This window comes from Arachis ipaensis, chromosome B4, assembly GCF_059453495.1.
Source record: "Arachis ipaensis isolate K30076 ecotype BB chromosome B4, ASM5945349v1, whole genome shotgun sequence".
In the NCBI taxonomy this organism is placed as follows: domain Eukaryota; kingdom Viridiplantae; phylum Streptophyta; class Magnoliopsida; order Fabales; family Fabaceae; genus Arachis; species Arachis ipaensis.
In genome coordinates this window covers 143,074,769-143,099,392 of record NC_142439.1, presented here as the reverse complement: position 1 = coordinate 143,099,392, position 24,624 = coordinate 143,074,769, and the positions used below count along the sequence as shown (strand labels likewise).

The following is a 24,624-nucleotide window of genomic DNA, read 5'->3' as shown; positions in this document are numbered from 1 at the left end:
CAGAATTACAAACATAAAAATTTTCTCCAAATTGTTGATAGAACTTATATGAACATGAATTCATGTTGACTACGGAATTAGAGAAGACTTGAGCTTATGGACTTGAACTTCCAATCCAAATTTAATTAAGTGCACTAGCAGCATAAAAATTGACCATGTACAGGAGAAAATTGACACAGAGTTAGTGGAGATAATGTCATTAGTTTTTTTCTAAAATGAACAAACAGTGTCAACTTCAACTACAAAATTTTCTCATTTATATGCTGAAATATTCGCACAACCCAATATAAGGGATTAGAAAGCCAATTTTTCTTCCCCAAAACACACGAAAAAATAATATTTATATATTTTAGAGCATAAATATAAATGATATTTTAAAAATATTTATAATCATTCATTCTATTATTTTTGTTTATTTTTAAATATTATAATTAAAAATAATAAATATACTATAAAATCATATAAATATTTCAACGTAATAGCAAATTCTAACAAAATTTTTTCTAGAGTTACCATGATACAAGTGCATTCCAACAGCTAATTTGCTACAGTAACATGGTAGATCTACATTATACATACAAATAAAAAGGTGATTAGATGTGTAACAAAAAAGACTTATTCTCTTAATTTCTTCTTATATAGCTAAGTTATCGCCTTCGAGTCCTTTAGTATAAAACGGTTTGGTGTGTGGCATACTTTCCATGAAAAACCTTTTTTTTTTTGGTCAAGCCATGAAAAACCTTTAAACAAATGTATAAAAATGGGGTTGTTCTTGTTTTATTTTAAAATCACATCCTTTTCCTGTTTTGAAATTTTATTCCATCAGTGGATTTCTTTAATTTAAGCAATTAAATTAAGCCACTCGAATTTGAAGTTGGAGTTGTATGCCAGCGAAATTCTTATCTTCACATAGTATTATTAATTTTTTATTCATAATAAATATTTTTTAAAAATTAAGCATAAATAATTCAATAGTGTGATGAACATAATAAGTTGACTTGTTAAGTCAATAGTTCAAGTCATGAGTCTTATGAGTATAGACTACGTTGAGTGAGTGGAAGCATTTGGGCCACACTTGACAAGTTATATATCTTTGGTTTGAATGTCTTTGTCGAATTTCCTGTCCTCATTTACTTTTTGTGAGTATACAATCAAATAAAATGGTGATCAGATGTAATCATTTTCTTCTTATATATCTAAGTCATCAACTTCGAGTCCTTTAGTATAAAAACTGTTTGTGTGTGCCATACATGAAAAACCTTTAAACAAATATATAAAAATGGGGTTGTTCTTGTTGTCTCTTGTTTTGTCGACGCAATTTCTTCCTCTTCTTTATCTTGTCATTGACTATTATTGACTATGATGCACGAACATTCACATGGACACGAGACACGATATGACACGGGATATACCGACACACGAATTTAAAAGTTTTATAAGATACAGAAATATAAATATATATAAAATATAAAGTATTTTTTAGATGAATTGAAATGATATTTTGTTATTTTGTTGATATTAAAACATAAATAAATTTTTTAATGTTTTATTTTAATGATATAAAGTATTTAAAATATTTTTTGTTTTAATAAATAATAATATACACTACTTCTAAATTTATTTTAAGAATATATATTAAGAATAAAATTGGACACTTATGGTTAGGGCTGGAAGTGAGTCAAGCCAGCTCATGAGTCAGGTCGAGCTCGACTCGTTAACAGCTCGATAAGCTAAGCTCGTAAGCTGGTGAGCCAAGCTTGAGCCTGAAATTGAGCTCATAAATTAAATGAGCCGAACTTGAGTTTGGATAAACTCAACTCATTAGCTCGTGAACTGGCTCGATTATATATATATATATATATTTTAATATAGGACATAAATAAAAAATTTATAATTTATTGATAGATAAACAATATATAAAATTGATCTTTTCAAATATTTTTAAAAATATATAAGTTATAATTTATTGATATAAAATTATAGATTATGTATTTATGTTTCTCTTATTTGAGCCAGCTCGTGAGCTCGAGCCAGCTCGTGAGCTTTTGGTGAGCCGAGCTTGAACTTAAGAAATAAGCTCGATTGTTAATGAGTCGAGCCGTGAGCCAAGCTCAATTTTCGTGAGCCGAGCTTGAGCTTGGTCTAGCTCGGCTCAGCTCGACTCACTTCTAGCCCTACTTATGGTATTTAGGTGTGTACAAGTTTGTCTCAAGATATTTTGAGTATATTCCTCCAAATCCAATCAACAAGTTGCAACTCAAGATATCCACTCTAAGAAGCTTGATTCAAAATGCAACTAGTCTTGAAGTCCTCCGTCTTGGTTTTGTGACCATTTCATCTACTATACCTGATATGCTCACAAATTTTACATCTTTGCGAAAACTTGAGCTTTTCTATTGTGAGTTATATGGTGAATTCCCAATCGAGAGGTTTTTCAAGCTAAAAATGCTTAATAATCTTGGCTTATCCGGAAACAAATTATCTTTGCTCCCAGGGATAAGTTCTTCCAATGAAACTCTTCCTCCAATTCAAAACTTGGGATTGAGATCATGTAATTTGCATGGCGAAATTCCCTCTTGGATAATGAACCTAACAGATTTGGCATACTTAGATCTTGAGTATAACAATCTTCAAGGCCAAATTCCTCACTCTCTTTTTAGACTAGTCAATCTTGAAGTTCTTTCTTTAAGCTTCAATTCATTGCAAGGACAGATAGAACTTAACATGTTTCTGAGGTTGAAGAGGCTTACTTGGCTTGATTTATCTCGCACAAATTGTCTTTGCTCAATAAAAGAGATTCTTATTCCAATGTAACTATTCCTCCACTTGAGAAGTTAGATTTGTTTTCATGCAATTTAAGTGGGGAAATTCCATCTTGGATAATGAACCTAACTAGTTTACATTTTCTGAATCTTCAACAAACCAACCTTAGAGGTGAAATTCCGCACTCTCTTTTTAGTTTTTACACTAGAGAATCTTACTTTTCTCTCTTTAGACAACAATGAGTTGGAAGGACGGTTGGACCTTGATATGCTTTTGAATCTCAAAATGCTTTCTTTTCTTGGGTTGTCATACAACAAACTCACTCTGTTCCCTGGAGAAGATTCTAAAATTGTAACTCACCCTCCATTAGAAGTTTTACCCTTGGCGTCATGCAATTTGGTGGAGTTCCCCCCTTTTATTCAAGAACTGGATCAGTTGGGAAGTGTTGATGTTGGAAACAACGATATCAAGTCAATATCCAGTTGGATGTGGAGAAAAAGAAATCTCCAGAGTTTGTTTGCTTATGGCAATTCATTGACAGGAAGAATATCCCCATTGATTTGCAATTTGAAATCACTTGTGATTCTTGATTTTTCCTATAATAACTTAAGTGGTGTGATTCCTTCATGCTTGGGAAGCTTTAGCCAATCTCTCCAAGCTTTGGTGCTCCAAGGAAACAAATTGGTTGGCCCCATTCCTCAAACATATATGGCTGGGAGTAACCTGAAGATGATTGATTTCAGCAATAATACCTTGAAAGGTAAGCTACCAAGAGCTTTGGTCAATTGTAAAAGGCTAGAATTTCTTGAAGTGAGACAACCGAATCAATGATTGCTTTCCTTATTGGCTGAGCACTCTTCCAGAGTTGAAAGTTATTGCTTTACGGTCTAATGAATTTCATGGAGCTATAATGTGCCCAACAAGATGCACATTTCTCAAGCTTCATATCATTGATCTTTCTCACAATGAATTCTCTAGAAATTTGGCTCCAGAAATGATTAGGAATTGGAATCCGTGACAGCTTCCAACATAAGTCAACTACAATATGAGGACAGCACTATTCAATTTCCAAATCAGTATTGGTTTAGACTTTAGAGACATTTCCTATTCATTCACAATGTCTAGCAAAGGGGTTGTTATGGATTATCAGGAGCTTCAACAGGACTTCTATTTTATGATAGCCATTGATCTTTCAAGCAACAAACTCTTTGGAGAAATTCCAAATGTCATGGGGGATTTGACGCGTCTTGTTTTGCTCAACTTGTCAAATAACATGCTTTCTGGCAATGTTCCATCATCCTTTGGAAAGCTTTCTAATCTTGAAGCATTGGATCTTTCTCGCAATCGCCTCTCAGGACAAATTCCTCAACAGTTAATAGGACTCAAATTTCTGGAGTTCTTTAACGTGTCCTTCAACAATCTCTCAGGTCCAATACCAGAAAGTAAGCAATTCAACACATTTGAAAACAATTCGTTCATGGGAAACCGAGGCTTTTGTGGGATGCAGGTGTCCAGAAAATGTGATCATGCTAAGCCTCCACCACTGACATTTGATGGTGATCAAGACTCCGAATCAGAATCTTTCTTCAACTGGAAAATAATTTTGATTGGCTATGGTGGTGGACTTGTTGCTGGGCTAGCATTGGGAAGTGCTTTCAGCCAAGACATATTTATGTGCTTGAAGAGGGTGTTTTGAGTCAAAATCAAGAAACAGGAATTCCTACCATACATTGGTGTTAGTGCAGGCAGGGTTGGATGGATGAAGTGTACTGTTTGTTGTCTAAAATCTAGAAACTAGAGCTTATAGTTAATAAGAGTATGAACTAAATTTCCTTTATGTTTATACTTTCAAGTTGCTATGTGTCTTTTTTTAGTTACTACGATTGTGTTTAGCAAGTGTGAGATGAAAAGTTTTTAGATGTTTCTAAAGCAAGTAAATCATTATTACTCTGCACTATTCAATTTTTATTTATTTATTTTGGGTAGTACTCTGCACTATTCATTACTTTAGATAGAGATAATATAGTTATTACACATTGTAGAAGGAAAAAAAAAGGAGGGAGGAAAGAAAAAACTTTATTCAGATTGGGAAACACAAATTAAGCAGTAAAGGAAGGAAACCCCAAACAACATTAAAAAAAGAAAAAAGCTGATTTAAACTCCCCCCATCAACATGTATCGGCTTAAACTAATATATAGACCAAGTGGGTGTGTGCTATTTTTTTTTTTTCTTGAGCTGTTCAAGTAATCATCAAACCAAATTTTAGCATAAAATCCAATCTTGTTGTGTTCAACATCTAAGGAGTATTAGTAAACTTGAGGATTTTGCAAAGAGCATACATCTAAATGGGATGTTCTGTTACCTCATGCCATGAAATTTTTTTCAATAAATCACCCATCCATAAGCTTTATATGCAATAGCGATAGAGGGGGGAAAATGATTCAATACATTGTGCAAAAAACAGAAAAGTAATTATAGTTACCGATAAACAGATAAATTGCAGCCATCTCTATGCAGATTCTGATCCTCCTGTTAAGCTTCACCCTTGTCTATACCCACTCTAACCACCAATGTACGACCACAAAGTTCCTGCAAGAAACACCATACATGATAGGCAATACAAATAAGTGAAATCGGAAACAAAACATTGAGAAGTTGATAGAACTATATCCTACCGTTCCGTTCAGGGTCAATGCAGCATCACGTTCTTTCTCCGATAGGAAAGAGAGAAATGCATAAACCCCATGATTGGCAACGTTACTGTGAAGTGCATAGAGAGTGAAAGGCAAGCACTACTTACTTTGAAACAGGGTTTTCATCTCAACAACAATGCTTGGCTTTCTTCTTGGGGACATAGAGAGAATAAAAAAAAAAAGTGTTGTAACTGGGAACAAATTCAGTGTAGCAGTGAAACAGGCCATGTTTTGAAGCTTGATCTTCATGTTTCTGATCATGTAAGAGCTGGCTCCATTACTACAGCACTGGCTGAGTTGCATCATTTGAACTATTTGGATCTTAGTTACATTTCCTTCAATCTCACCCCATCAATTCCTATCTTTATTGCCTCTTTAACCCATTTGAGATACCTCAATCTTTCACACTCTGGCTTCCAAGGAAAAGTACCCCATCAGTTTGGCAACATGCTCTTCTTGGAATATCTTGATCTTGGATATAATAGCCTCTTTGCAGAAATTCCTCCTCAAATTTCAAACCTCTCCAATTTAGTGTACCTTCATTTCGGATCCAATTCTTTTCATGGGAACATTCCTCCACAACTTGGAAGTCTCTTATCCTTGAAATATTTGGATTTAAGTGAAAATGATTTCAATGGAACTATTCCTGAAAATTTTGGAAATCTTTCAAATTTGGAGTATCTTGACCTTAGCTCCTCTTACCAAATATCTTTGAGTTCTGGTTTGCAATGGTTATCTCGTCTTTCATTTCTGAGGCATCTTTCACTCCCTAAGGTTAATCTTAGCACTGCAAACAATTGGCAACAACTAGTGAGTGGTCTTTCTCATCTACAATACTTGGACTTCAATGGTTGTGATCTTTCAGATTCCATCCCCTCATCACTTTCTTCTGCTGCAAATTTCTCCACTTCTCTGTCATTTGTGGATCTCTCTGGCAACAATTTGATGAACTCTTCTTTGATATTTCCATGGTTAATGAACTCTACTAGCAGCCTAGCCATGCTCAATTTGGATCACAATTCTCTGAGGGGAACTATACCACAATCCATAGGGGAATTGAGCTCTCTTGAATACTTGAGTCTTGCCAGCAACCAACTCGAAGGCCAAATACCTTTATCATTGTTTCATGTTTGCAGCTTGAGAGAATTAGACCTTTCTGGAAACAGGTTGAGTGGCCAGTTTCATGAGTTTGCTAAAGCATTGTCCAATTGTAATCACAAGCAATTGCAAACTTTGAATATGGGATGGAATGAAATTACAGGTATGGTGTCAGACCTTTCTTCATTTTCATCATTGCAAGTGTTACGACTTGATAGCAATGGATTAAATGGAACTTTGCATGAAGGCATTGGACAACTATCCAATGAGGGAGTTAAGGCTTGGAAATAACTCATTGGAAGGTTTGATATCTGAGGCTCATTTCTCTAAACTTTCCATGTTATTAACTTTGGATTTATCTCATAATTCATTGGTCTTTAACATTAGCAATGAGTGGGTTCCCCTTTCAAATTAATCAAGATTAAATTGGCATCTTGCATTTTGGGCCCTGACTTTCCAAAATAGCTTCAAAACCAACATAACATGAATTGGTTGGATATTTCTGAAGCTGAAATATCTAGCAATGTTCCTAATTGGTTCTGGGAATTCCTTCCCACAATGGTAAAATTGAATATTTCCCACAACCATTTCAAAAGAAAAATTGAAAATTTACCTTTGATTCCTCAGAGTGCCTTGCAGATTGATTTGAGCTCAAATTCTTTTGAAGGCCCAGTCCAGCATTTCTTTCAATGCCAGCACAAGTGTTTCTGTCCAACAACATGTTTTCAACAGCAAATCTTTTTGTGTGTTCTAACGTGTCTGTGAACACTGAATATTTAGATTTGTCAAATAATCACATTAGAGGACAGCTTCCAGACTGTTTGATGAATTTCCAATCTCTAGGCTTCCTAGATTTGTCCAACAATTATTTTCATGGCAGCTTACCGATATCTATGGGATCATTGAGGCAAATTCAGTCATTACATCTAGGTGATAACAATTTTTCTGGAGAAATACCTCTGTCCTTTGTTAATTGCACATGGATAAAACTTTTTGATGCTGCGAAGAATAATTTAACTGGGCCATTCCCTAGTTGGATTGGAAATAATCTTTCAAATCTGTTTATACTTAGCTTGCATTCCAATCAGTTTCATGGGAGCATGCCTCTAAGTATATGTAATCTTGATGAGCTTCATTTGTTGGACCTCTCTTTGAATAGTCTTTCAGGGAATATACCTAAATGCATAAGCAATCTTTCTGCAATGGCAAGTCAAGCAAATTCAAAGGTTGATATTTCTATGCTTATGATGCATATTATGATGATTTTGATGGCATTACCAGCTTAGGAATTAATGCTGATAGTGCTTCACTTATATGGAAAGGAAAAATGTCAAAATACAGAAGCACATTAGGACTATTGAGAAGCATTGATTTATCAAGTAACAGATTCAATGGGGAGATTCCAAGTGACATGATGAGACTTGTTGGTTTAGTTTCTCTTAACATTTCGAGGAACAAGTTAGTTGGCAATATTCCTCAAGGTGTTGGACAATTGAAATCGTTGGATTTTCTTGATCTATCTAGAAATCAATTGTCTGGAAGGATTCCTTCACAACTCTCTCAGCTAGATCGTCTCAGTGTTCTTGATCTATCATATAATGATTTATCAGGCCAAATTCTACTCGGTACCCAACTTCAAACTAGAGATGCATCTGCTTATATAGGAAATCCAAAATTATGTGGTGCTCCTCTCAACAGAACCTGTCTCATTCCTACACAGAATCAAGTTGATGGAAATGATGATCACGAAGAACAATTTTTTACTGAGGGGTTTTACATTGCTTTGGCAATTGGATTTATTATGGGGTTCTGGGGAGTTTTTTGCTCATTGATTTTGAAGAAATCTTGGAGATATGCTTATTTCAAGTTCTTTAATGATCTATATGACAAGCTTTATGTATTTGCTGCAATTAAGATGGCTAAATTAAAAAGAATCAGATCATAAGTATACAGGTATGTAACCCTTCCATTTTTGTGCATTAGTATCTGTGAAAATGGTTACTTGATTCTTTTAATTAGCTATTAATGGTTATCAGTGGCTAAGAGAAGGGGGTTGAATCTTAGCCCCTTTTTCGCTTAGTAACACTTGCTGTCTTTTAGAATTCTTTGAGGAGATATTCTTGTTTTTGTCTCGTGCCTAGTCAAGAGACTTTTTCTTTTTGTCTCGTAACCAGCAAGAGATATTTTTCAATTTTGTCTCCTTCGAACAGAAACTGATATGGAGTAGAAGAGAGAGAGAGAATCACAACAAGAAGTATCGTGGTTCAGCTATTAAGTGCAATGCAGCCTACATCTAGTCTCCATCACAACAATGATGGAATTTCACTATAATCATCTTGATTACAAACACCAATTCTCCCTAGGAACTACCCTTCCTATTTGGGACAAGTCCAGAATCTATCCTCAATCCTGAACTTGACTTGGTCACCTACCAAGCTTTCAACTGTTAAGTGCTAACCCAACTTATAAGGGAATTCCCACAGAATCATGAAACACAACACAGATGTACAAAGGACCTCTAAGACATCTATGTATTTTTCTTTTAATTTTGTATACTCTGTCTTTTTTCGCTGTATGACTTTTTCATACAAACCTCACTGTTTGCCTTTTTTCATGAGACTCAAGACAGATAAAACTAAAGAAAATACAAAATGAAACACATTGAAAGAGAAGAACTTCTGTTAGCTTAGGTAGCTATGAGAACTCTGTGCTTACTCTCCTTTTATCCTTGCTTCAAGCCTTACCTGTTCACCCTTATTATAGAAGGGAAAGCCTCCAAGGTTGAAACGGTTAAACCGAACTAACTTCTTCTTCTTTTATAACAAACCGGTTCGGACAGAGAGAAGAGAGAGGAAACCGAATGCAAAATTCAACATGCAATTACCTCTCTGTCATCCCTTCTCACCAAGCTTCATCAATCTGTGCCTTCCATCTTGACTTGTTTCCCAAAAAGGATTCCTGACCCTTGATGAGTCCTTGATACTTGACAGCTCCGTCTGCTCTATCTTTTGCCTCTTCCTCCACGTAGCTACAGTAGCTACCTTCTGTGAAGGTTGATCAAAAGTAGAGACGAGTCATACCCAAGGGATCTTCTTCCTCTGACCGAAATGGATCTTCCACCATTTTTAGACATGGTGATCTTGAGACTACTTCACCACATCTTACCATATGTGGTAAAGATCTCAGCTACACCATATTGTAGATCTTCTTTTTGCTGAGGACATCATCACCTTAGCCCTTTTCTTACTTCTAGCTTCACTGCAACAGTGCCTTATCTCTGATAACTTGCTTCTTCTTCTCTGTGACATGACCGAATCTGAAGAGAGAGAATGCAGGAAAGCTTTCAACGTAATTGAAAAAAGAAATTAAAATGAATTAAGTTTCCTTTTTCCGAAACCCCCATGCCTTGTAACGTGTAAAGTCAACTAATGCCATCAAATCAATTTCAAACTTTCTCTTTCCAGTTACCAAGGCATTAAAACTAAATTAATTGAATTTGAAATCCATTTCTTAGTGGTAGTAGGTAATCGAGGAAAGCATGCAACCTAGCTTTCTTCCTTCTTTTTAATTTCGGACCAAGCTTTGTTGGTCATACATCAAGAATTGTTTTGGACTTGCACAATAAAATCTGGCCCAACTAACACAATAATAATTCAGCCACATTTTTTAAAACATTTTCTGCACAAGGCTGATTATTTTTGCCAACCATTTTGGACTTCATGCTTTCTTTATGCCCATTGATAAAATCTGTAAGCAACAAAATTATTAATTAACAAATATGAATTAAAAATTTAAATAATAATTTTGTAATTAATTATTTTAATAATGTTTGATCATCATCAAATTAATTTGGAGTTTTCCAAACTCATAAGCTATTTATGGAGTAATTAGTGAAAAATATATATATTGAAGGTTCTTGATGACCTAAAAGGGGTTAAATGTATGGCCTTCTTTAATTTTGATTAACAAAGTCTTAATACCAGAAATTAAAATTTGACTTCTGTTTAATCTGCGCAGCGTATGATATAGGAAACAATTTCGTTTTGTCTCATAAAATCAAAAAAACAGAATCAGAACAAAAACGAAGAAGGTGATACAACCATATATCCTAGTTCAATTGTCTAGTGCAATGCAACCTACATCCAGTCTCCACCACAACGTTGGTGAAATTTTCACTATTTTTTAAGGAGAAATGCTAGGGGGCCAGCAACTTTTGTGATTTGTAGCCATCAAATAACCATCAATGATGGTTTTAATGGTGTGAGATTGGTGTGAGATTTCATCCAATGGCTCACTTTTCTTTGCTGGTTACATGCTGGCCAGAATTTAACAAAATTGCTGGCCCCCTAGACTTTTCCTTTTTTAAGTATTGCTTACACTAATTCCACAGGACTCCACATAATCCTATTTGAGACACATCAAACTTTAACATAAGCTTGATTTGGTTATGTAACTACCTAAACTCAACACACTAAGTTCTTACCCAACTTAGCAAGAGATACCTCTCAAGTACATGACACAAAACAGAAATACAACCAAAAGAAATCTAAAATCACTCTTGCCTTTTCTCAAGTGTTTCTCTTAGACTTTTCTTTCAATGACTTTTTCTCAATGTCTCTCTTTTTTACCTTTTACCTCTGAATGAATACAAAGAAAGAGATGATGATTCACAACCTTAACTCTATACGCTGAACCCAACTTCTAAACTCATAACGTTGTTCTTTTTGGCGGAATGCTCCCTTTAGTGTAGGTGCAATGCTTCCAAGACTTCTCTCTGAACTCATAACGTTATTCTTTTTAGCGAAATGCTCCCTTTAGTGTAGGTGCAATGCTTCCAAGACTTCTCTCTCTTCCTCTCCCCCTCTCTCTCTCTCTCCCTCTCTCTGACCTGCACACTTGAACTACAGTATCAAAAACCCACTTAAATTACTAATCCAAATCAAACAAATTTGTCATCATTAATATGTTATTTATTTATCTAACTCAACATATATATATAATATATTGATTCTAATGTTTTTTAACTAAATGATCAATAAAAAGATAATTAAATTTGTTTACAATAATATAATAAAAGAAAGTATGAAATGGTAAAAAAGTATTTTAATATAGCAACGAAGTCTCTAATTTTTAATATACACATAGTATAATTAATTTTATAAAAGCCTTTTTAATATCTTTAATTAGAATATTTTTTTCAAAAAAGATAAATTGCATTTTATAAAATTGACAGGATCATAAGTGTCTAAAGGGATAAAATTAGAGCAAATGGGATTCTCTCACAATACATTTTTGAAGTGTAAAAAAATGAGAAAAAACTTAAAGAAAGAGAAAGTAACTTAGGTCATGAGCATTCATTAATTTTTACTCCTTTCTAACTCTTCACAAAACTTCTTCGTTGCAGCAATGATGTCTGAAGCTGATGATTCTTTTTTTTCAAAGATGAACAAATTACGAGCCTTCCACAGATTTCAAAGTAATACAGCATCTCCCTCTAATAATTTTCGCGTTTCATCCCTACCAGATCTTGTTGCCCTTACTCTTCTCATCCACCATAAAGCAAATTCAGTCTGGTATGTCTCAAATTCAGCTCCCACCGGCGTGTACTCCTTCCAAACTGTCTCTGTTATTGGGCATCGAGTTAAGCAATGTATTATTGTTTCTGGTTTTGCTTGACATTTTAGACAAAAAAGAGTAGTAGCTAAAAATCTTTTATGGATATTGCTAAGCACCGGAAGCTTCTCATGTACCGCTCTCCATACAAAAATCTATATCTTTGTTGGCACCTTCAATCCCTAAATCGAATTCCATAACCCTTTATTTTGCATGAGAGCAGGGCATTGTTCAATTTGGAGATGTTGAAAACTATATGCAATCTTATAACCGGATGAGACATCGTATAATTTACTTTTGTTCCAAGTCCAAATCAACGAATTAATACCTGAGTTATTTAGCAAGACACCTTTAATCCTCTCCACAGTGCTTGTAGGAAGTAAATCTTCAATCAGTGGCCAGTTCCAACTTCTATCTTCATTGAGCAGATCTTTTACTTGGTGAATACCATGAAAGGCTTGGTTGATCAAATTAATGATAAACGGGTAAGGAGGAGGGAGCCATGGGTCGTTGAAAATATTCACCATATCGCCAGATCCAATGCTCCATCTGAGTCCCTTCTCTATAACCGATCTTCTTTCAAGAAGGCTTTGCTACCCCCATAATGGTTGAACACCTTTCTCTGCTGTTAGAGTTGTTAAGAGTCTGTAATACTTGTCTTCTAGTAGTCGTGCAAGCAATGAGTTTAGTTTGGTTGCCACATGCCAAAACTGCTTCCCTTATCGCGCCAAGTTATGAGCCCTCAGATCTTTGAAGTCAAGACCCCCTTCAGATTTTGGTCGTGACATCGTTTCCTAACTGATCCAGGCCATCTTCCTCTCCGTCCCCTTTTGACCCCACCAGAACTGATTTAGAATCCAGTGAATATCGTCCAGCAGATTGTAAGGGAGTTTGAAATATGACAAGGTGTATACTGGAATCGCCTCACCTACCGCTTTGATCAAAATATGTCTTCCCCCAACAGAAAGTAAGTTTCTTTTCCAAGCTTGGACTTTTTTCTGAACTTTTTCCTTAACTACACCAAAAGTAGCTTTTTTAGATTGTTGGACAACTGATGGTAATCCTAGGTACTTGTCTTGTGCTCCTATGTGATTGATCTACAATACCTCTGCAAGTTCTTTTCTAATATTAGGAGGTGTATTATTGCTAAAAAATGCTGCCGATTTATTGAGATTGACTTTTTGCCCACTTATGTATTCATATTGCAAAAGGAGAGTCAAGATGTTATTGCATGAGTCTGGGGAGGCCTTGCTGAATAGGATCGAATTGTCCGCAAAAAATAAGTGGCTAACTGTTGGGCATCTTCTATATATTTGAATTCCTTGGATTGCTCTGTTTTGTTCTGCTTTGTGTAGCATGAAGGAAAGACCTTCTGCACAAATTAAAAAAAAGATAAAGTGATAAGGGGTCACCTTGTTGGATCTCCCTTAATGGCCTGAAAAAAACTATATGGTTGACCTTCCACAAGAACAGAATAAGAAATAGTAGAGACTACCTCCCTAATCCAAGAAGTCCATTTTTTTTTATCAAAACCCATTTTTTCCATTATAAACCATAAAAAGTGTCATTCGACTCTATCATAAACCTTACTCAAATCCAGCTTTAGAGCCATGTCATACTATAACCCTTTCTTTTTATTCTTCAAGTAATGCATACATTCATGAGCTACAAGGATATTGTTTGAAATTAATCTACCCTTCAAGAAAGCACTTTGATTTGGACTCACAATTATATTCATAACATTTTGCATTCTATGCACCATCACTTTAGAAATGATCTTGTAAAAAACGGTAGACAAACTTATCAGTCTCACCTGAGTCATGTCTCCAGCACCAGGGACTTTTGAAATTAGGCAAATTTGGGTGTGATTTAGTCCTTTCAACATTCTACTTCCTCCAAAAAAGTTTTAGACAGCCTTATAGACATCTTCACCCACAATATCCCAATAATTCTGAAAAAATTTGGCCGCGAAGCCATCTTCTCCCAGAGCACTCGTAGAAAAAATTCTGAAAGCTGCTCTCTTAATTTTTTTCATTACTAACAAACCTCAATAGTTTTCAGTTCATAGACTCTGTAATTCTAAATTGGAAATCTTCAAGAAAATGATTTGGATCAGTGTCATTTGTCATGAAGAAAATATTTTTAAAGTACTCTTCAGCTACCTTTATTATGTCTTCAGGGGTAGATGCAATAGTACCATCATTTCTTGTTAGTCCCAGATTTTATTTTTCTAGTTTCTTGCATGGAATTTTTGGTGACAAAATTTTGTATTGCGATCCCCTTCCTTTAGCCATTTGCATCTCGATTTTTCCTTCCAATAATATTCTTCCTTCACATAGACTGCCTCCAGCTGCTTTTCTAGTTCATTAATCTCTCTTCCTCCATGAACTCCTTCGGCTTTTAATTATTCTAACAGCATTAAGACATTTTCAAATTTTTTTTTGAAATTAATGTTATTCTGGAATTGCCATTGGAACAGCTTATGCATGCAGTCCTTTAGCTTCTGTGCTAGAATATACATTGGTGAGCCCACAATCTGTCTCCTCCAAGTATCTTTAATGATTTGTCGGACGTCACTCCTTTCGCACCACCTTTCTTAAAATTTAAATTGCCTCTTGGTTGACCACCTTGGCGGATCAGTGTCTAATAATAATGGAGAGTGGTCTAATCCATTTTCAAAGAGCCTCTTCACTACTGCTGTACTATACTTCTCCCGCCACTGTTCCCTCACTAGCACTTTATCCAATCTCTCCTTGATTAATTCATCGCCAGCGCGCCTATTGGTCCACATGAATGGTTGTCCTATCATCCCTAAGTCTATGAGAGAGTTCTCGTTAATAAATTGATTGAAATTTTCTATAGAGCTAGAGGACTTTACACTACCTCCCTACTTTTCACTGTGACACCTAATTACATTAAAGTCTCCTAATATTACCATTTTGTCAGCAAAAATATTTAATTGAGTTGCAAGTTCCTGAAATTGGTTAAATCTGCCCATATCGCTTGTGCTAAGGTGAACACCAATCAATCTCCACTCTTCTCCTTTACTAACATCCTTTATTCTTGTTGTAAAAAAGTACGCTCCCTGCTGTATTATTTGAACTTCAATGCTCTCCTTTCACGCAATTGTCATACCTCCTGATAAACCATTCAGGTCAACCAAATTCCAATCTCTAAATCCGCACGATCGAAGTTTTCTTTCTACAAGTCGAGGTTGATTCTTTGTTTCACATAAAAAGACCACCTCGGAAAAGTGGGATTTGCACATCCCTTTAAGAGAGTGGACTGTCCGGGGTCTCACCAAACCCCGGCAATTCCTCACAATTAACTTCATGATGACTTGGGTGCCATTAAACGGCTGGCACCCCTTACCATCTCAGCAACATCATCACCTTCACAAAGACATATCCTCTTTGAGCTCACTTCCTCCTCCCCTGCATTTGCACTTCTCTTCCCCCTGTCACCTTTGGAATTTCTTCTCCATTACTTCTTGCTAAGTTTTTAATCTTGTGAAACTTCCTTGACTTCTTCATATTAGTTTTCTCCCCTGTCTGGCTTGTGCTCTTTTCATCCAACTCCTTAAGTGGCATTCTTAGACTATTTTCCTTCTGGGCAGCAAGTTCACTTTTTTCACTACTAGCTTGTATGTGGTCACAATGAGGTGCTTCATTCTCCTTGTTTGCATTGGTTTCCTTGATACCAAGTCCAAAGAAAGATTCAGCGAGACAATCCGGGATTGGTTTTTTCTTTCTGATACAGTCTGCAAATGGTTTTCCTTGATAAGACCCATTATTCACCTCCTCTTTTTGTTCAACTCTAATTCCTATTTGAGTTACTTTTATCCACTCACCCACCATGTCTTGAGCCTGCTTCTTATTATTAGTATCCTCTAATAGCACAGGACAATTCCTATGTTCGTGCCCAATTCTTGCACAATATGTGCAAATTGTTCAAGCTTTTTCATATCGGAGAGCAATTTCAATCATAGTTTTGTCTAGGGGTGCACATGAGGCGGGGTGAAGCTGGGTTCGCCGTGACCCGAACCCGACCCTAAATAATGACCGGGTCTATTTATGAGACCCTTACCCGACTCTAGACTCGATGAAATCGTGTTACTTTTGGGCCACACTTAAACCGGGTCTAAACCGGGTGAAGCCCGGGTCTTGATCAACTTTATCACGACATCACCAAAAATTAGATTCTACATCTTTTGAACCTCTAAATTTTGAAAAATAATTATTCCATAACAATGCAACATTCGCATAATAATAATTTAGAATCTAATAATAATAATTTAAAGTTTCATAATAACAATTATATCAATTACACATTAAACATTCAAAGTTCAAAAGACAATTAAAACAAAGTTAACAACCAACACAAGATTAACATAATAATAATAATTTATAGTGTCATGCCAACCTATAACAACAAAATATTAAGTAGCAAACAACTACATGGGTCCAACGGGCCGGGGCCGGGTGACCCGAGACTTGACCCGAACCCGATTTAATAAATAACCGGGGCCATCTATTGAAACCTCGGGTCTGACCGGGCCATAACAAAGCCGGGCCAAATTAACCCCGAAGTCATCGGGTCCGGTCCGAATCTTCGGGCCGGACCGGATCTTGTGCACCCCTAGTTTTGTCAAGCTCGGCAACTTTCAAGCAGTCTCTCACCCTCTTCCCAGCATCCAAATCAATTTTAGCTTCACAATTTTCGTTTTTCTGCCTTTGACATTAAACACACCCATATATAAAACTGTTCCAATTTTGTTTCCTAGTTTCCTCCCAACCTCTGTTGTCTTAAATATTCCGGGAGCCCCAGAATTGGATCCACACGAGGTAATTGTTAATTTCTTGCGTGATTCCAGCTGTTTCAAGCATCCACCTTTGTGTGTGTAGCACAAAATCTTTAAATAGCCATAGAGAGCCTTTCTCTACTCTCATAACATCAATCTCTTTCTCAAAAAAAAATTAGAAGTAATTATGTCCAATTTCACTTACCCGGAAACCATCAAGTGGTCCCCGGATTGCATGAAAAAGCTCTCTCCATTATTCCGATAGATAAGGTTTTATCTGCAAAAAGTCTTTCAACCAAGCTGTTCATGCACTTTTTGAGACCGCTCCTAAAATCGCACTCTTCTATTTAGATGGAAATGTCATTCTCCATGATCCTCTTTATCACTGCTCTTCGGTTCTCAGCCATGAAAAAGAATACATAATTATTGTTAGGAACACTGTTATCACTATTTCTGACCCAAAAAAAAAAAAACGTTGACTCGTCGACACAGTTAAACTCTATCACATGAATTCTAACAGTCAAGAAAACTCTAACAGAGTAAAGGAACTCTAGCGGCACCGGTTATAATTCCACATCAAGCTATCTCTAATTAGTATGTTTAGAACGCTTGTTAGCAATAATGTTAGCACTTGATAGTTAGAATTCCGAATATATTATTTTTCTCCAATTTGTTGAGAGAACTTATATAAAAGTATATTCGTGTTGACTACGTAATTAGCGAAGACTTAAGCATATTGACTTGAGCTGATGTACAGACAAAAAAATTGACATAAAATTAATGGAGATGAATGTCACGACTCACGAGCACGAATATTGTATCAACTTCAACTTCAAACGCACGAAGAAATAATATTTGTATATTTTAGAATATGTATATGAATGATATTTTTTAAATATTCATAATCGTTCTTTTTATTATTATTGCTTTTTCTAATATTATAATTGAAAATAATAAGTATACTATTAAATCATACAAATTTTCTAAATTTTACGTAATGGCAAATTCTAATAATTTGTTTCCTATTGTTACCATGATTGATGTACATTTCTACGCTAATTTAGTACATAAATATAATGCATACAAATAAAATGGTGATTACATCCCTTTTTTCCTAAGTATGTTTGAGTGTTTGACAGTAAAAAAGTGAGAATAAATTATGCCTAAATAAATAATGTATATAATTTTTCATATAAAATTAATTTATATAATGTTTACCTTCGCTTCTACGCTCAACCCAAATCAATTCTAAAAATATGTTTCTTGTTGACTAGACTCTCTCATATAATGGAACCTACATAAATTAGCTAGACAGACCGTCTCAAACAAGGAAAGCTTTTTTGAAATTTGATTCAAGTGATAGTGGAATTCTTTAATTTAATGGCATAAAATATTGAAGAATCAAATTGAAGTTGGAGTAATAAGCCAGTGAAACTATCTGTTATATACTTATATTATCACGAAATATTATTAACCTTTTTATTTAGCAATAAAAATTTAAAAAGTTAACAATAAATAATTCGTACTTGGTAGTGTGGACTGTGGAGGAGGGTTTGATCAATATAAATATACAACTGGTTAAAAGAAATAGCTATGGGAATTGTAAGGTATAATAAGCTGACTTATCTATTAATATATAATAAGAATGTAGTAGGTAGTTCTTTGCTTGACAAGTGGAGCCGCCAGTATTCGACAAGTGTTATCTTTCATTGCAGGCCGCGTGTAAGCTGAAAACTAAAGCTGTTTGGAAAAAAATTAGGATTAGGATAAACTTGCCCGTAAAAAAATATTTTCTTGATCTTCAAATTTTAAAGAGACCTATAAAAGGGGGTTCAGTTTATGTCTATGAACAATTTTCTTCGCTAAAGCTTTTTGGTAGTATTATATCCCAAAAAAAGTGAGTGACTTCTGGTCCATATCTGCAAAAACATGGCAGAAATATGTGATATGTTAATGGATGTTAATCCAAGAAAACTCCAATGGACCTTCAAAGTTTATGTTGTGCACTTATGGGAAGTTCCAAACAAGTTCAACAAAAACGAAATCAATGGTATGGAGATGCTTCTTCAAGATATGAAGGCAAGTTTGTGAAACTTTTTTTGGATTTGCTTGAGTGATTCTCTTCTTGCTTTTTTTTTTTTTTTTTGTATTCGTAACTGACATGTAATTTTTCTAATTTCTAGGGTGGTAGAATCCAAGCTTCAATCCCAAAGCCATTAGTGAAGAAGTGGAGAGGCAGCATATTGGAGTTTAACATGTACGTCATGTCTAACTTCATTGTGGTGGATAAGAAAGAAAAAATCAGGACAACCAGGAATAGATGGACTATAAACTTTTCACAGAGAACCACTGTTATTCCGGTATCTCATCCAAGTTTTCCTCTAAAGGCATTTTCTTTTAAGCCAATCCCTGAGCTGCTGGCAGCTGAGAAGCTCGATGATTCATTACTTATAGGTAATGCATAAACTCAAAAATTTCTATATAAACATAGGAATAACCTACATTCCCGTGAGTACTTAAATTTTGTTTGGACCTGTCTTTGTGGTTTAGATGTGATAGGTGAAGTTGTTGGAAAAGAAGATCCAAGAGAATTGATTACTAGCAAAGGCAAGGAGACAAAACGTTTGGCTGTTTTGATAGAGGACCTTGAGTAAGAGTCCCGACAACATTTTTATCTATTTTAATTAGATATGCAATCAGTGTTTAACTAAATGAATATTTTTTTGTGTTTATTTTGCAGAAATAACAGTATTGGTTGTGTGTTGTTTGGAGACATGGTAGATCAAATTCTACCCTATCTTAAAGAAGAAAGGGTTGAGCCTTTGATAGTTATAGCGCAGTGCTTTAAACCAAGCAGGTGGAATGGTATGTCTTTAATCCTTGCACTCAGTTAATGTCAGAGGTATAAATCCATAAAAAATATGTGGCTCATAATAATGTCTCTTCTCTTATAGAAAAAACATCAGTACAAAGTCATTTTGATTATTCAAAGTTACGTATTAATGCTGATCTGGAAGAGGTTAGAGTTTTCCGTGACAGGTTAGACTAACACCCATATTGAGTCATTATGTTATTAGAAGTGAATATTTTTTTTACTGGCCTGTTAATTATTTATTGAATAATTATTTAGGAGGCTTTCTGGGAAACCTGCAAACTCGGCTAGAATTAGTCAAGTGTCATCCCATGGTCCGCGTTCTGGTGCTGAGGAACTAAGGAGGGGAGAAGCCATTGTTAAAACTATAGAGGAAGTCCTCAACTCAACACAGGCAAGTATAATTTGTACAAGAAGCTATTTTTGATATTTTTATCATCAGATATTAATTTTTGAATGTCATTGTGGACAGGAAGGGCCTGTATGGATTGCTGGTACAATAGTTTCAATAAACTCTGACAAGGATGATTGGTTTTATAAATCATGTCGAAAATGCCCGAAAAAAGTAGAAACTCCTATTGGAAACAGATATGAGTGTGGAAAATGTGGACATACTCATGGAGCTGCATCAGTTAGGTGTGTTCTCTAGGTTAAATAAAAAAAAAATATGTTTTGAATAATTAGTTGATTTTTTTTAAATTTCATTTTCGAGTTTGAAATAGGTACAAAGTTGAGGTAATGGCATGTGATGGAACTGGGAGCATAGCATTGCTAATGTGGGATAGGGAGACAGTCCAGCTCTGTAGGAGGCAGGCGGACCAGATCAAGGATGAGGTTGTATGTTAGTTTTCGCAGAATTATTTTAATCTCCATTATCTCTTATTGATATCACAAAAAATATAGGGACTTATATCAATTAACTCATCAGGTTTTGGGTGGAGATGGATACCCCCCAACTTTGGAAACAATGATGGATAGAAAGTTACTTTTCAAGGTTAATGTTAAATCTTCAAACATTAGACAATATGATCATATTTATACAGTCATGAAAATTTGTGATGATGAGAAAATTGTAAAGATGAATCCCCCAAAGGAAATTCAAAACTCCGACTTTGCTGCTGTAAATGTATGTATTTTAGTAATTTCTATTTGACTATCAAAATATTCACTCAAATATGAACTATTCCATAACTTTTAAGTAGCATTTTCGGGTGCCTATTTGTAGGAGAATGTGTGCAGTGACTCAATTGATGTGTCAGCAGTTGTGGCCAATATGCATAACAACACTGATTCTATTCTTACTTTGGTAATTTTAAAGAATTAATTTTAAGAAGTATTTTTTTAAAATTTTGGTATTCTGTATTAAAGTTTCAAACTAAATTTTTTTTCTCAGGATGATTTGGAAGAATGTGTCACCAGCCTTAAAGAGGAAACCCCAATTAAAAGAGCTGCCATGGGGGTAAAACATACTTTGACTATAAATGTTGACAATGAAAACGAAGTGGGATTTTCAACCAACAAATTTAGTCGAAAAGGTGGAAAAAGACAGAAGATACAAATTAGTGGGAGTGAAAATTGATCATAATACATGATTCATAATATGATTGGAGATCATGATGTTCATTTGTTTTCACATTAGGAGCAAAAATTAGTTATGGTTTCAAGATGTTAAAGTTAGGGGTCTCTATATATTGAAATGGGTAGTATTTTGTTATTTGCATTGGGAACAATGTATTAGTTTAGCCCTCAAATCAGATATGGGTTTGACATTTATTTTGTATTACGGTGAATGTTTTGGGTGTGGGTGTGGAATGAGTTGGCTAATGAATTTGAGGATAAATTTTGTTATTTTCATATGATCAGTGTATCTTTGCTTGACATTTATTTTCCTATCTAAGCTTTTATATGTATTTTTCATCTGCAATATATTATAAGAGTATAGAATCAACTATAAAGTATATTATGAAATTACCTTAAGGTGTACTAGACGGAGCGTACTTGATTGTTGGATTAGTATGGTGAATCAATTGAGTTACCTGCAAAAAAAAAATAAAGTGTTACTTATGAAGACTTAATCAAAGCTTATTCAAAGGAAATATAGTCAGTTCCCTTACATGATTTAGTCAACGAATAAATATAAACATTTTTAGCTGATTAGCCACTTCTAAAATTTTGTGTGTAGAATAATACATGGTGATAGATATTGGCACTAATCTCTATAACTGATCAGAAAAATCTAAACTCTGACTTTTTATACTTTTCAACAAGATATCTTGAAATATATTGACTCATAACATAATGTATTAGGATGAGGACTGTATCAAAACTTATATAAATAAAAGAAGGTTAGTTTTGAAAACTGAAATAAATAAAACAAAGTTAGTAAGATATCTATAACCACACACAGTATATTCTATTAACAAATAATCATAGAATAATGTGACTAAATAAGAGCATATTTTCAATATCAAACAAGATTAATAAAGAAGCGGGGCTTGGTAGAAGTGAAAGATGCAGAAAGTATTAAAGTTTAAAAAATCAAGAAAAATAAACAATTTCAAAATAAATAAATTGTCAAGTAAGAATATAGGGGGTTAGTGTTTTAAAATTTAAGAACCTGATTGGTCATTCAAAGTCATCATAGGTTTTAAGAATTATTAAAAAGAATCTCTTGAAGCATGGCATTATAGATTAATTTGCATGAAAACGTCAAAGTTAGGATTTTATATCCAGGGATTGCATGTTAATATAAAAAAAATTATAAAAAGGTTTAACCACTTTTTAAATGAGTGGAAGATAATATATTGAGATAGGTGTAAGCTCTAATCTATTAAAGAAAGAGGACAGTTATGAACCATGAACTTTTATCCATTCCAACAAGCAAGATATCTTGAAATAATTTGAACCATATTAGAATAAAAAGTTTGAGGACTTTATGAATGGGGTGAATACTTTGAAATATAAGAATTCACTGTGTCATTAAAAAGGCTCATAACTGTCCATATATTGTAAACAAAATCCCTGAATAACTGGGTGTAGAGATTTAGTGAATTGAGCCAACATCAGGATTGAAACTATAGGAAGATAGGTTCAAACATAGGCATTCCCTTTCAGTATAATATGTGCTCTTTTTAAAAAAGCAAGAAAACTAAACACATCTAAATAGCAAGCAAAAATGTCACTTCTGAGAAGTAAGCAACTTTTGACTTTGATAAATTAAGATATATTAGATTACTTTGAATCATAGCATAAAAGAAGAATACTCCACACACGCTAATGCCTTTCCAGAAGTCACTCTAAACAAAATTGTTAATTGTCATTCTTAGATGAAGAAAGTATTATAGTTAAAAAAATTAAGGAAAATAAACAATTTCTATATAAATAAATTATGAACTAAGAATATTAGGGGTTAGTGTTTTGAAATTTAGGCACCTGATTGGTCGTTCAAAGTCATCATAGGTTTTAAGACTTATTAAAAAGAATCTCTTGAAGCATGGAATTAGAGATTAATTTTCATGAAATAATGTCAAAGTCAGAATTTTAAGTCCAACGATTGCATGTAAATATAAAAAAATAAACTATAAAAAGATTTAACCACTTTTTAAATGAGTGCAAGATAATACATTGAGATAGGTGTAAGCTCTAATCTGTTAAAGAAAAAGGACAGTTATAAACTCTGAACCTTTATCCATTCCAACAAGCAAGATATCTTGAAATAATTGAACCATATCAGAATACCAAAAAGTTTGAGGACTTTATGAATGGGGTTGAATGCTTTGAAATATAAGGATCCAGTGTGTCATTAAAAAGGCTCATAACTTTCCATATATTGTAAACAAGATCTCTGAATAGCTAGGTTTAGAGATTTAGTGGTTTGAGCTAACATCAGGACTAAAACTATAGGACAAGAGGATCAGACATAAGCGTCCCCTTTCAGTATAATATATGCTCTTATTAACAAAGTAAGATAACCAAACACATTTGAATAGCAAGCAAAAATGTCACTTCTGAGAAGTAAACCACTTTTGACTTTAATAAATTAAGATATGTTGGATTACTTTGGATCATAGCATAAAACAAGAACACTCCACACACGCTAATGCCTTTCCAGAAGTCACCGTGAATAAAATTGTTAATTGTCAATTCTACATGCTAATAGGTGTTTGCATCAGTTAGGAAAAACAAGAATGGCAGGTCTAATTTGTAACTTTTTCCAGACTCAACATTCAATATAGGTGGTTTCATTTGACTCAGTAGTCCAAAATAAATATACGCCAAACAAAATAATGAAAACCCAAAAGTGAATGACTACTTATTTTTTAGTTGTCAAACATATATGATGATATGTATAACAATAAGTACATTTCGGATTTGTGACTGTTTATCAGTCTCAACATTCAAGATATATGCAGTACTTTGACTCATATCGCAATCAAAATAAATGCCAAACACCTTAACGCATACTCAGAAGTCCATATACTTTTTAATTGCTAATTGTCTAACTTCACAATCTTGATATATGTGTAGTCAGGATTGACAGAAAAAAGATGTGTGCCACATTGATCAGATGCCTAAAAAGTTTTAGGAGAAGTTTAGTAAAAGTAGGTCTGATCATGTTTCAGCCAATCACACTCTATAGTACATCTAATATGCATATTGAGCTTTACAAAGTTATCATGCCAGAGGCAAGAAATTTTAAAATATGGTTCCTTTGATTAGTCTTTTGATGACTGATGGAAATATATATAGTATCCAATGCACATGGATGCATATAAAGAAACAT

General features: G+C 34.4%; 1 protein-coding gene and 2 pseudogenes across 1 annotated transcript; all 3 read left to right on the top strand.

Annotated features, from left to right (window-relative positions):
* The first annotated feature begins 2,360 nt into the window (after positions 1-2,360).
* LOC107637314 (receptor-like protein 6) lies at positions 2,361-4,504 on the top strand (annotated as a pseudogene).
* An 830-nt stretch (positions 4,505-5,334) lies between these two features.
* LOC107637313 (receptor-like protein EIX1) lies at positions 5,335-8,500 on the top strand (annotated as a pseudogene).
* Positions 8,501-18,898: 10,398 nt separating this feature from the next.
* On the top strand, positions 18,899-21,420 carry LOC107637311 (replication protein A 70 kDa DNA-binding subunit C-like). The gene is made up of 11 exons (XM_016340741.1): positions 18,899-19,048; positions 19,153-19,423; positions 19,520-19,619; positions 19,710-19,834; positions 19,924-20,008; positions 20,100-20,235; positions 20,314-20,477; positions 20,564-20,678; positions 20,770-20,967; positions 21,067-21,147; positions 21,235-21,420. The coding sequence occupies exons 1-11, from the start codon at positions 18,899-18,901 to the stop codon at positions 21,418-21,420; spliced, it is 1,611 nt and encodes a 536-aa protein (XP_016196227.1).
* Positions 21,421-24,624: the final 3,204 nt, after the last annotated feature.

What these genes read in the sequence shown, in the direction of transcription:
- LOC107637311 (XM_016340741.1), top strand. Translation starts at nt 18,899, where the DNA reads ATGGCAGAAATATGTGATATGTTAATGGATGTTAATCCAAGAAAACTC. An exon ending in ACCAGATCAAGGATGAGGTT is followed by an intron (nt 20,679 to 20,769) that starts GTATGTTAGTTT and finishes TTAACTCATCAG; the next exon opens with GTTTTGGGTGGAGATGGATA. An exon ending in CTGATTCTATTCTTACTTTG is followed by an intron (nt 21,148 to 21,234) that starts GTAATTTTAAAG and finishes TTTTTTTCTCAG; the next exon opens with GATGATTTGGAAGAATGTGT.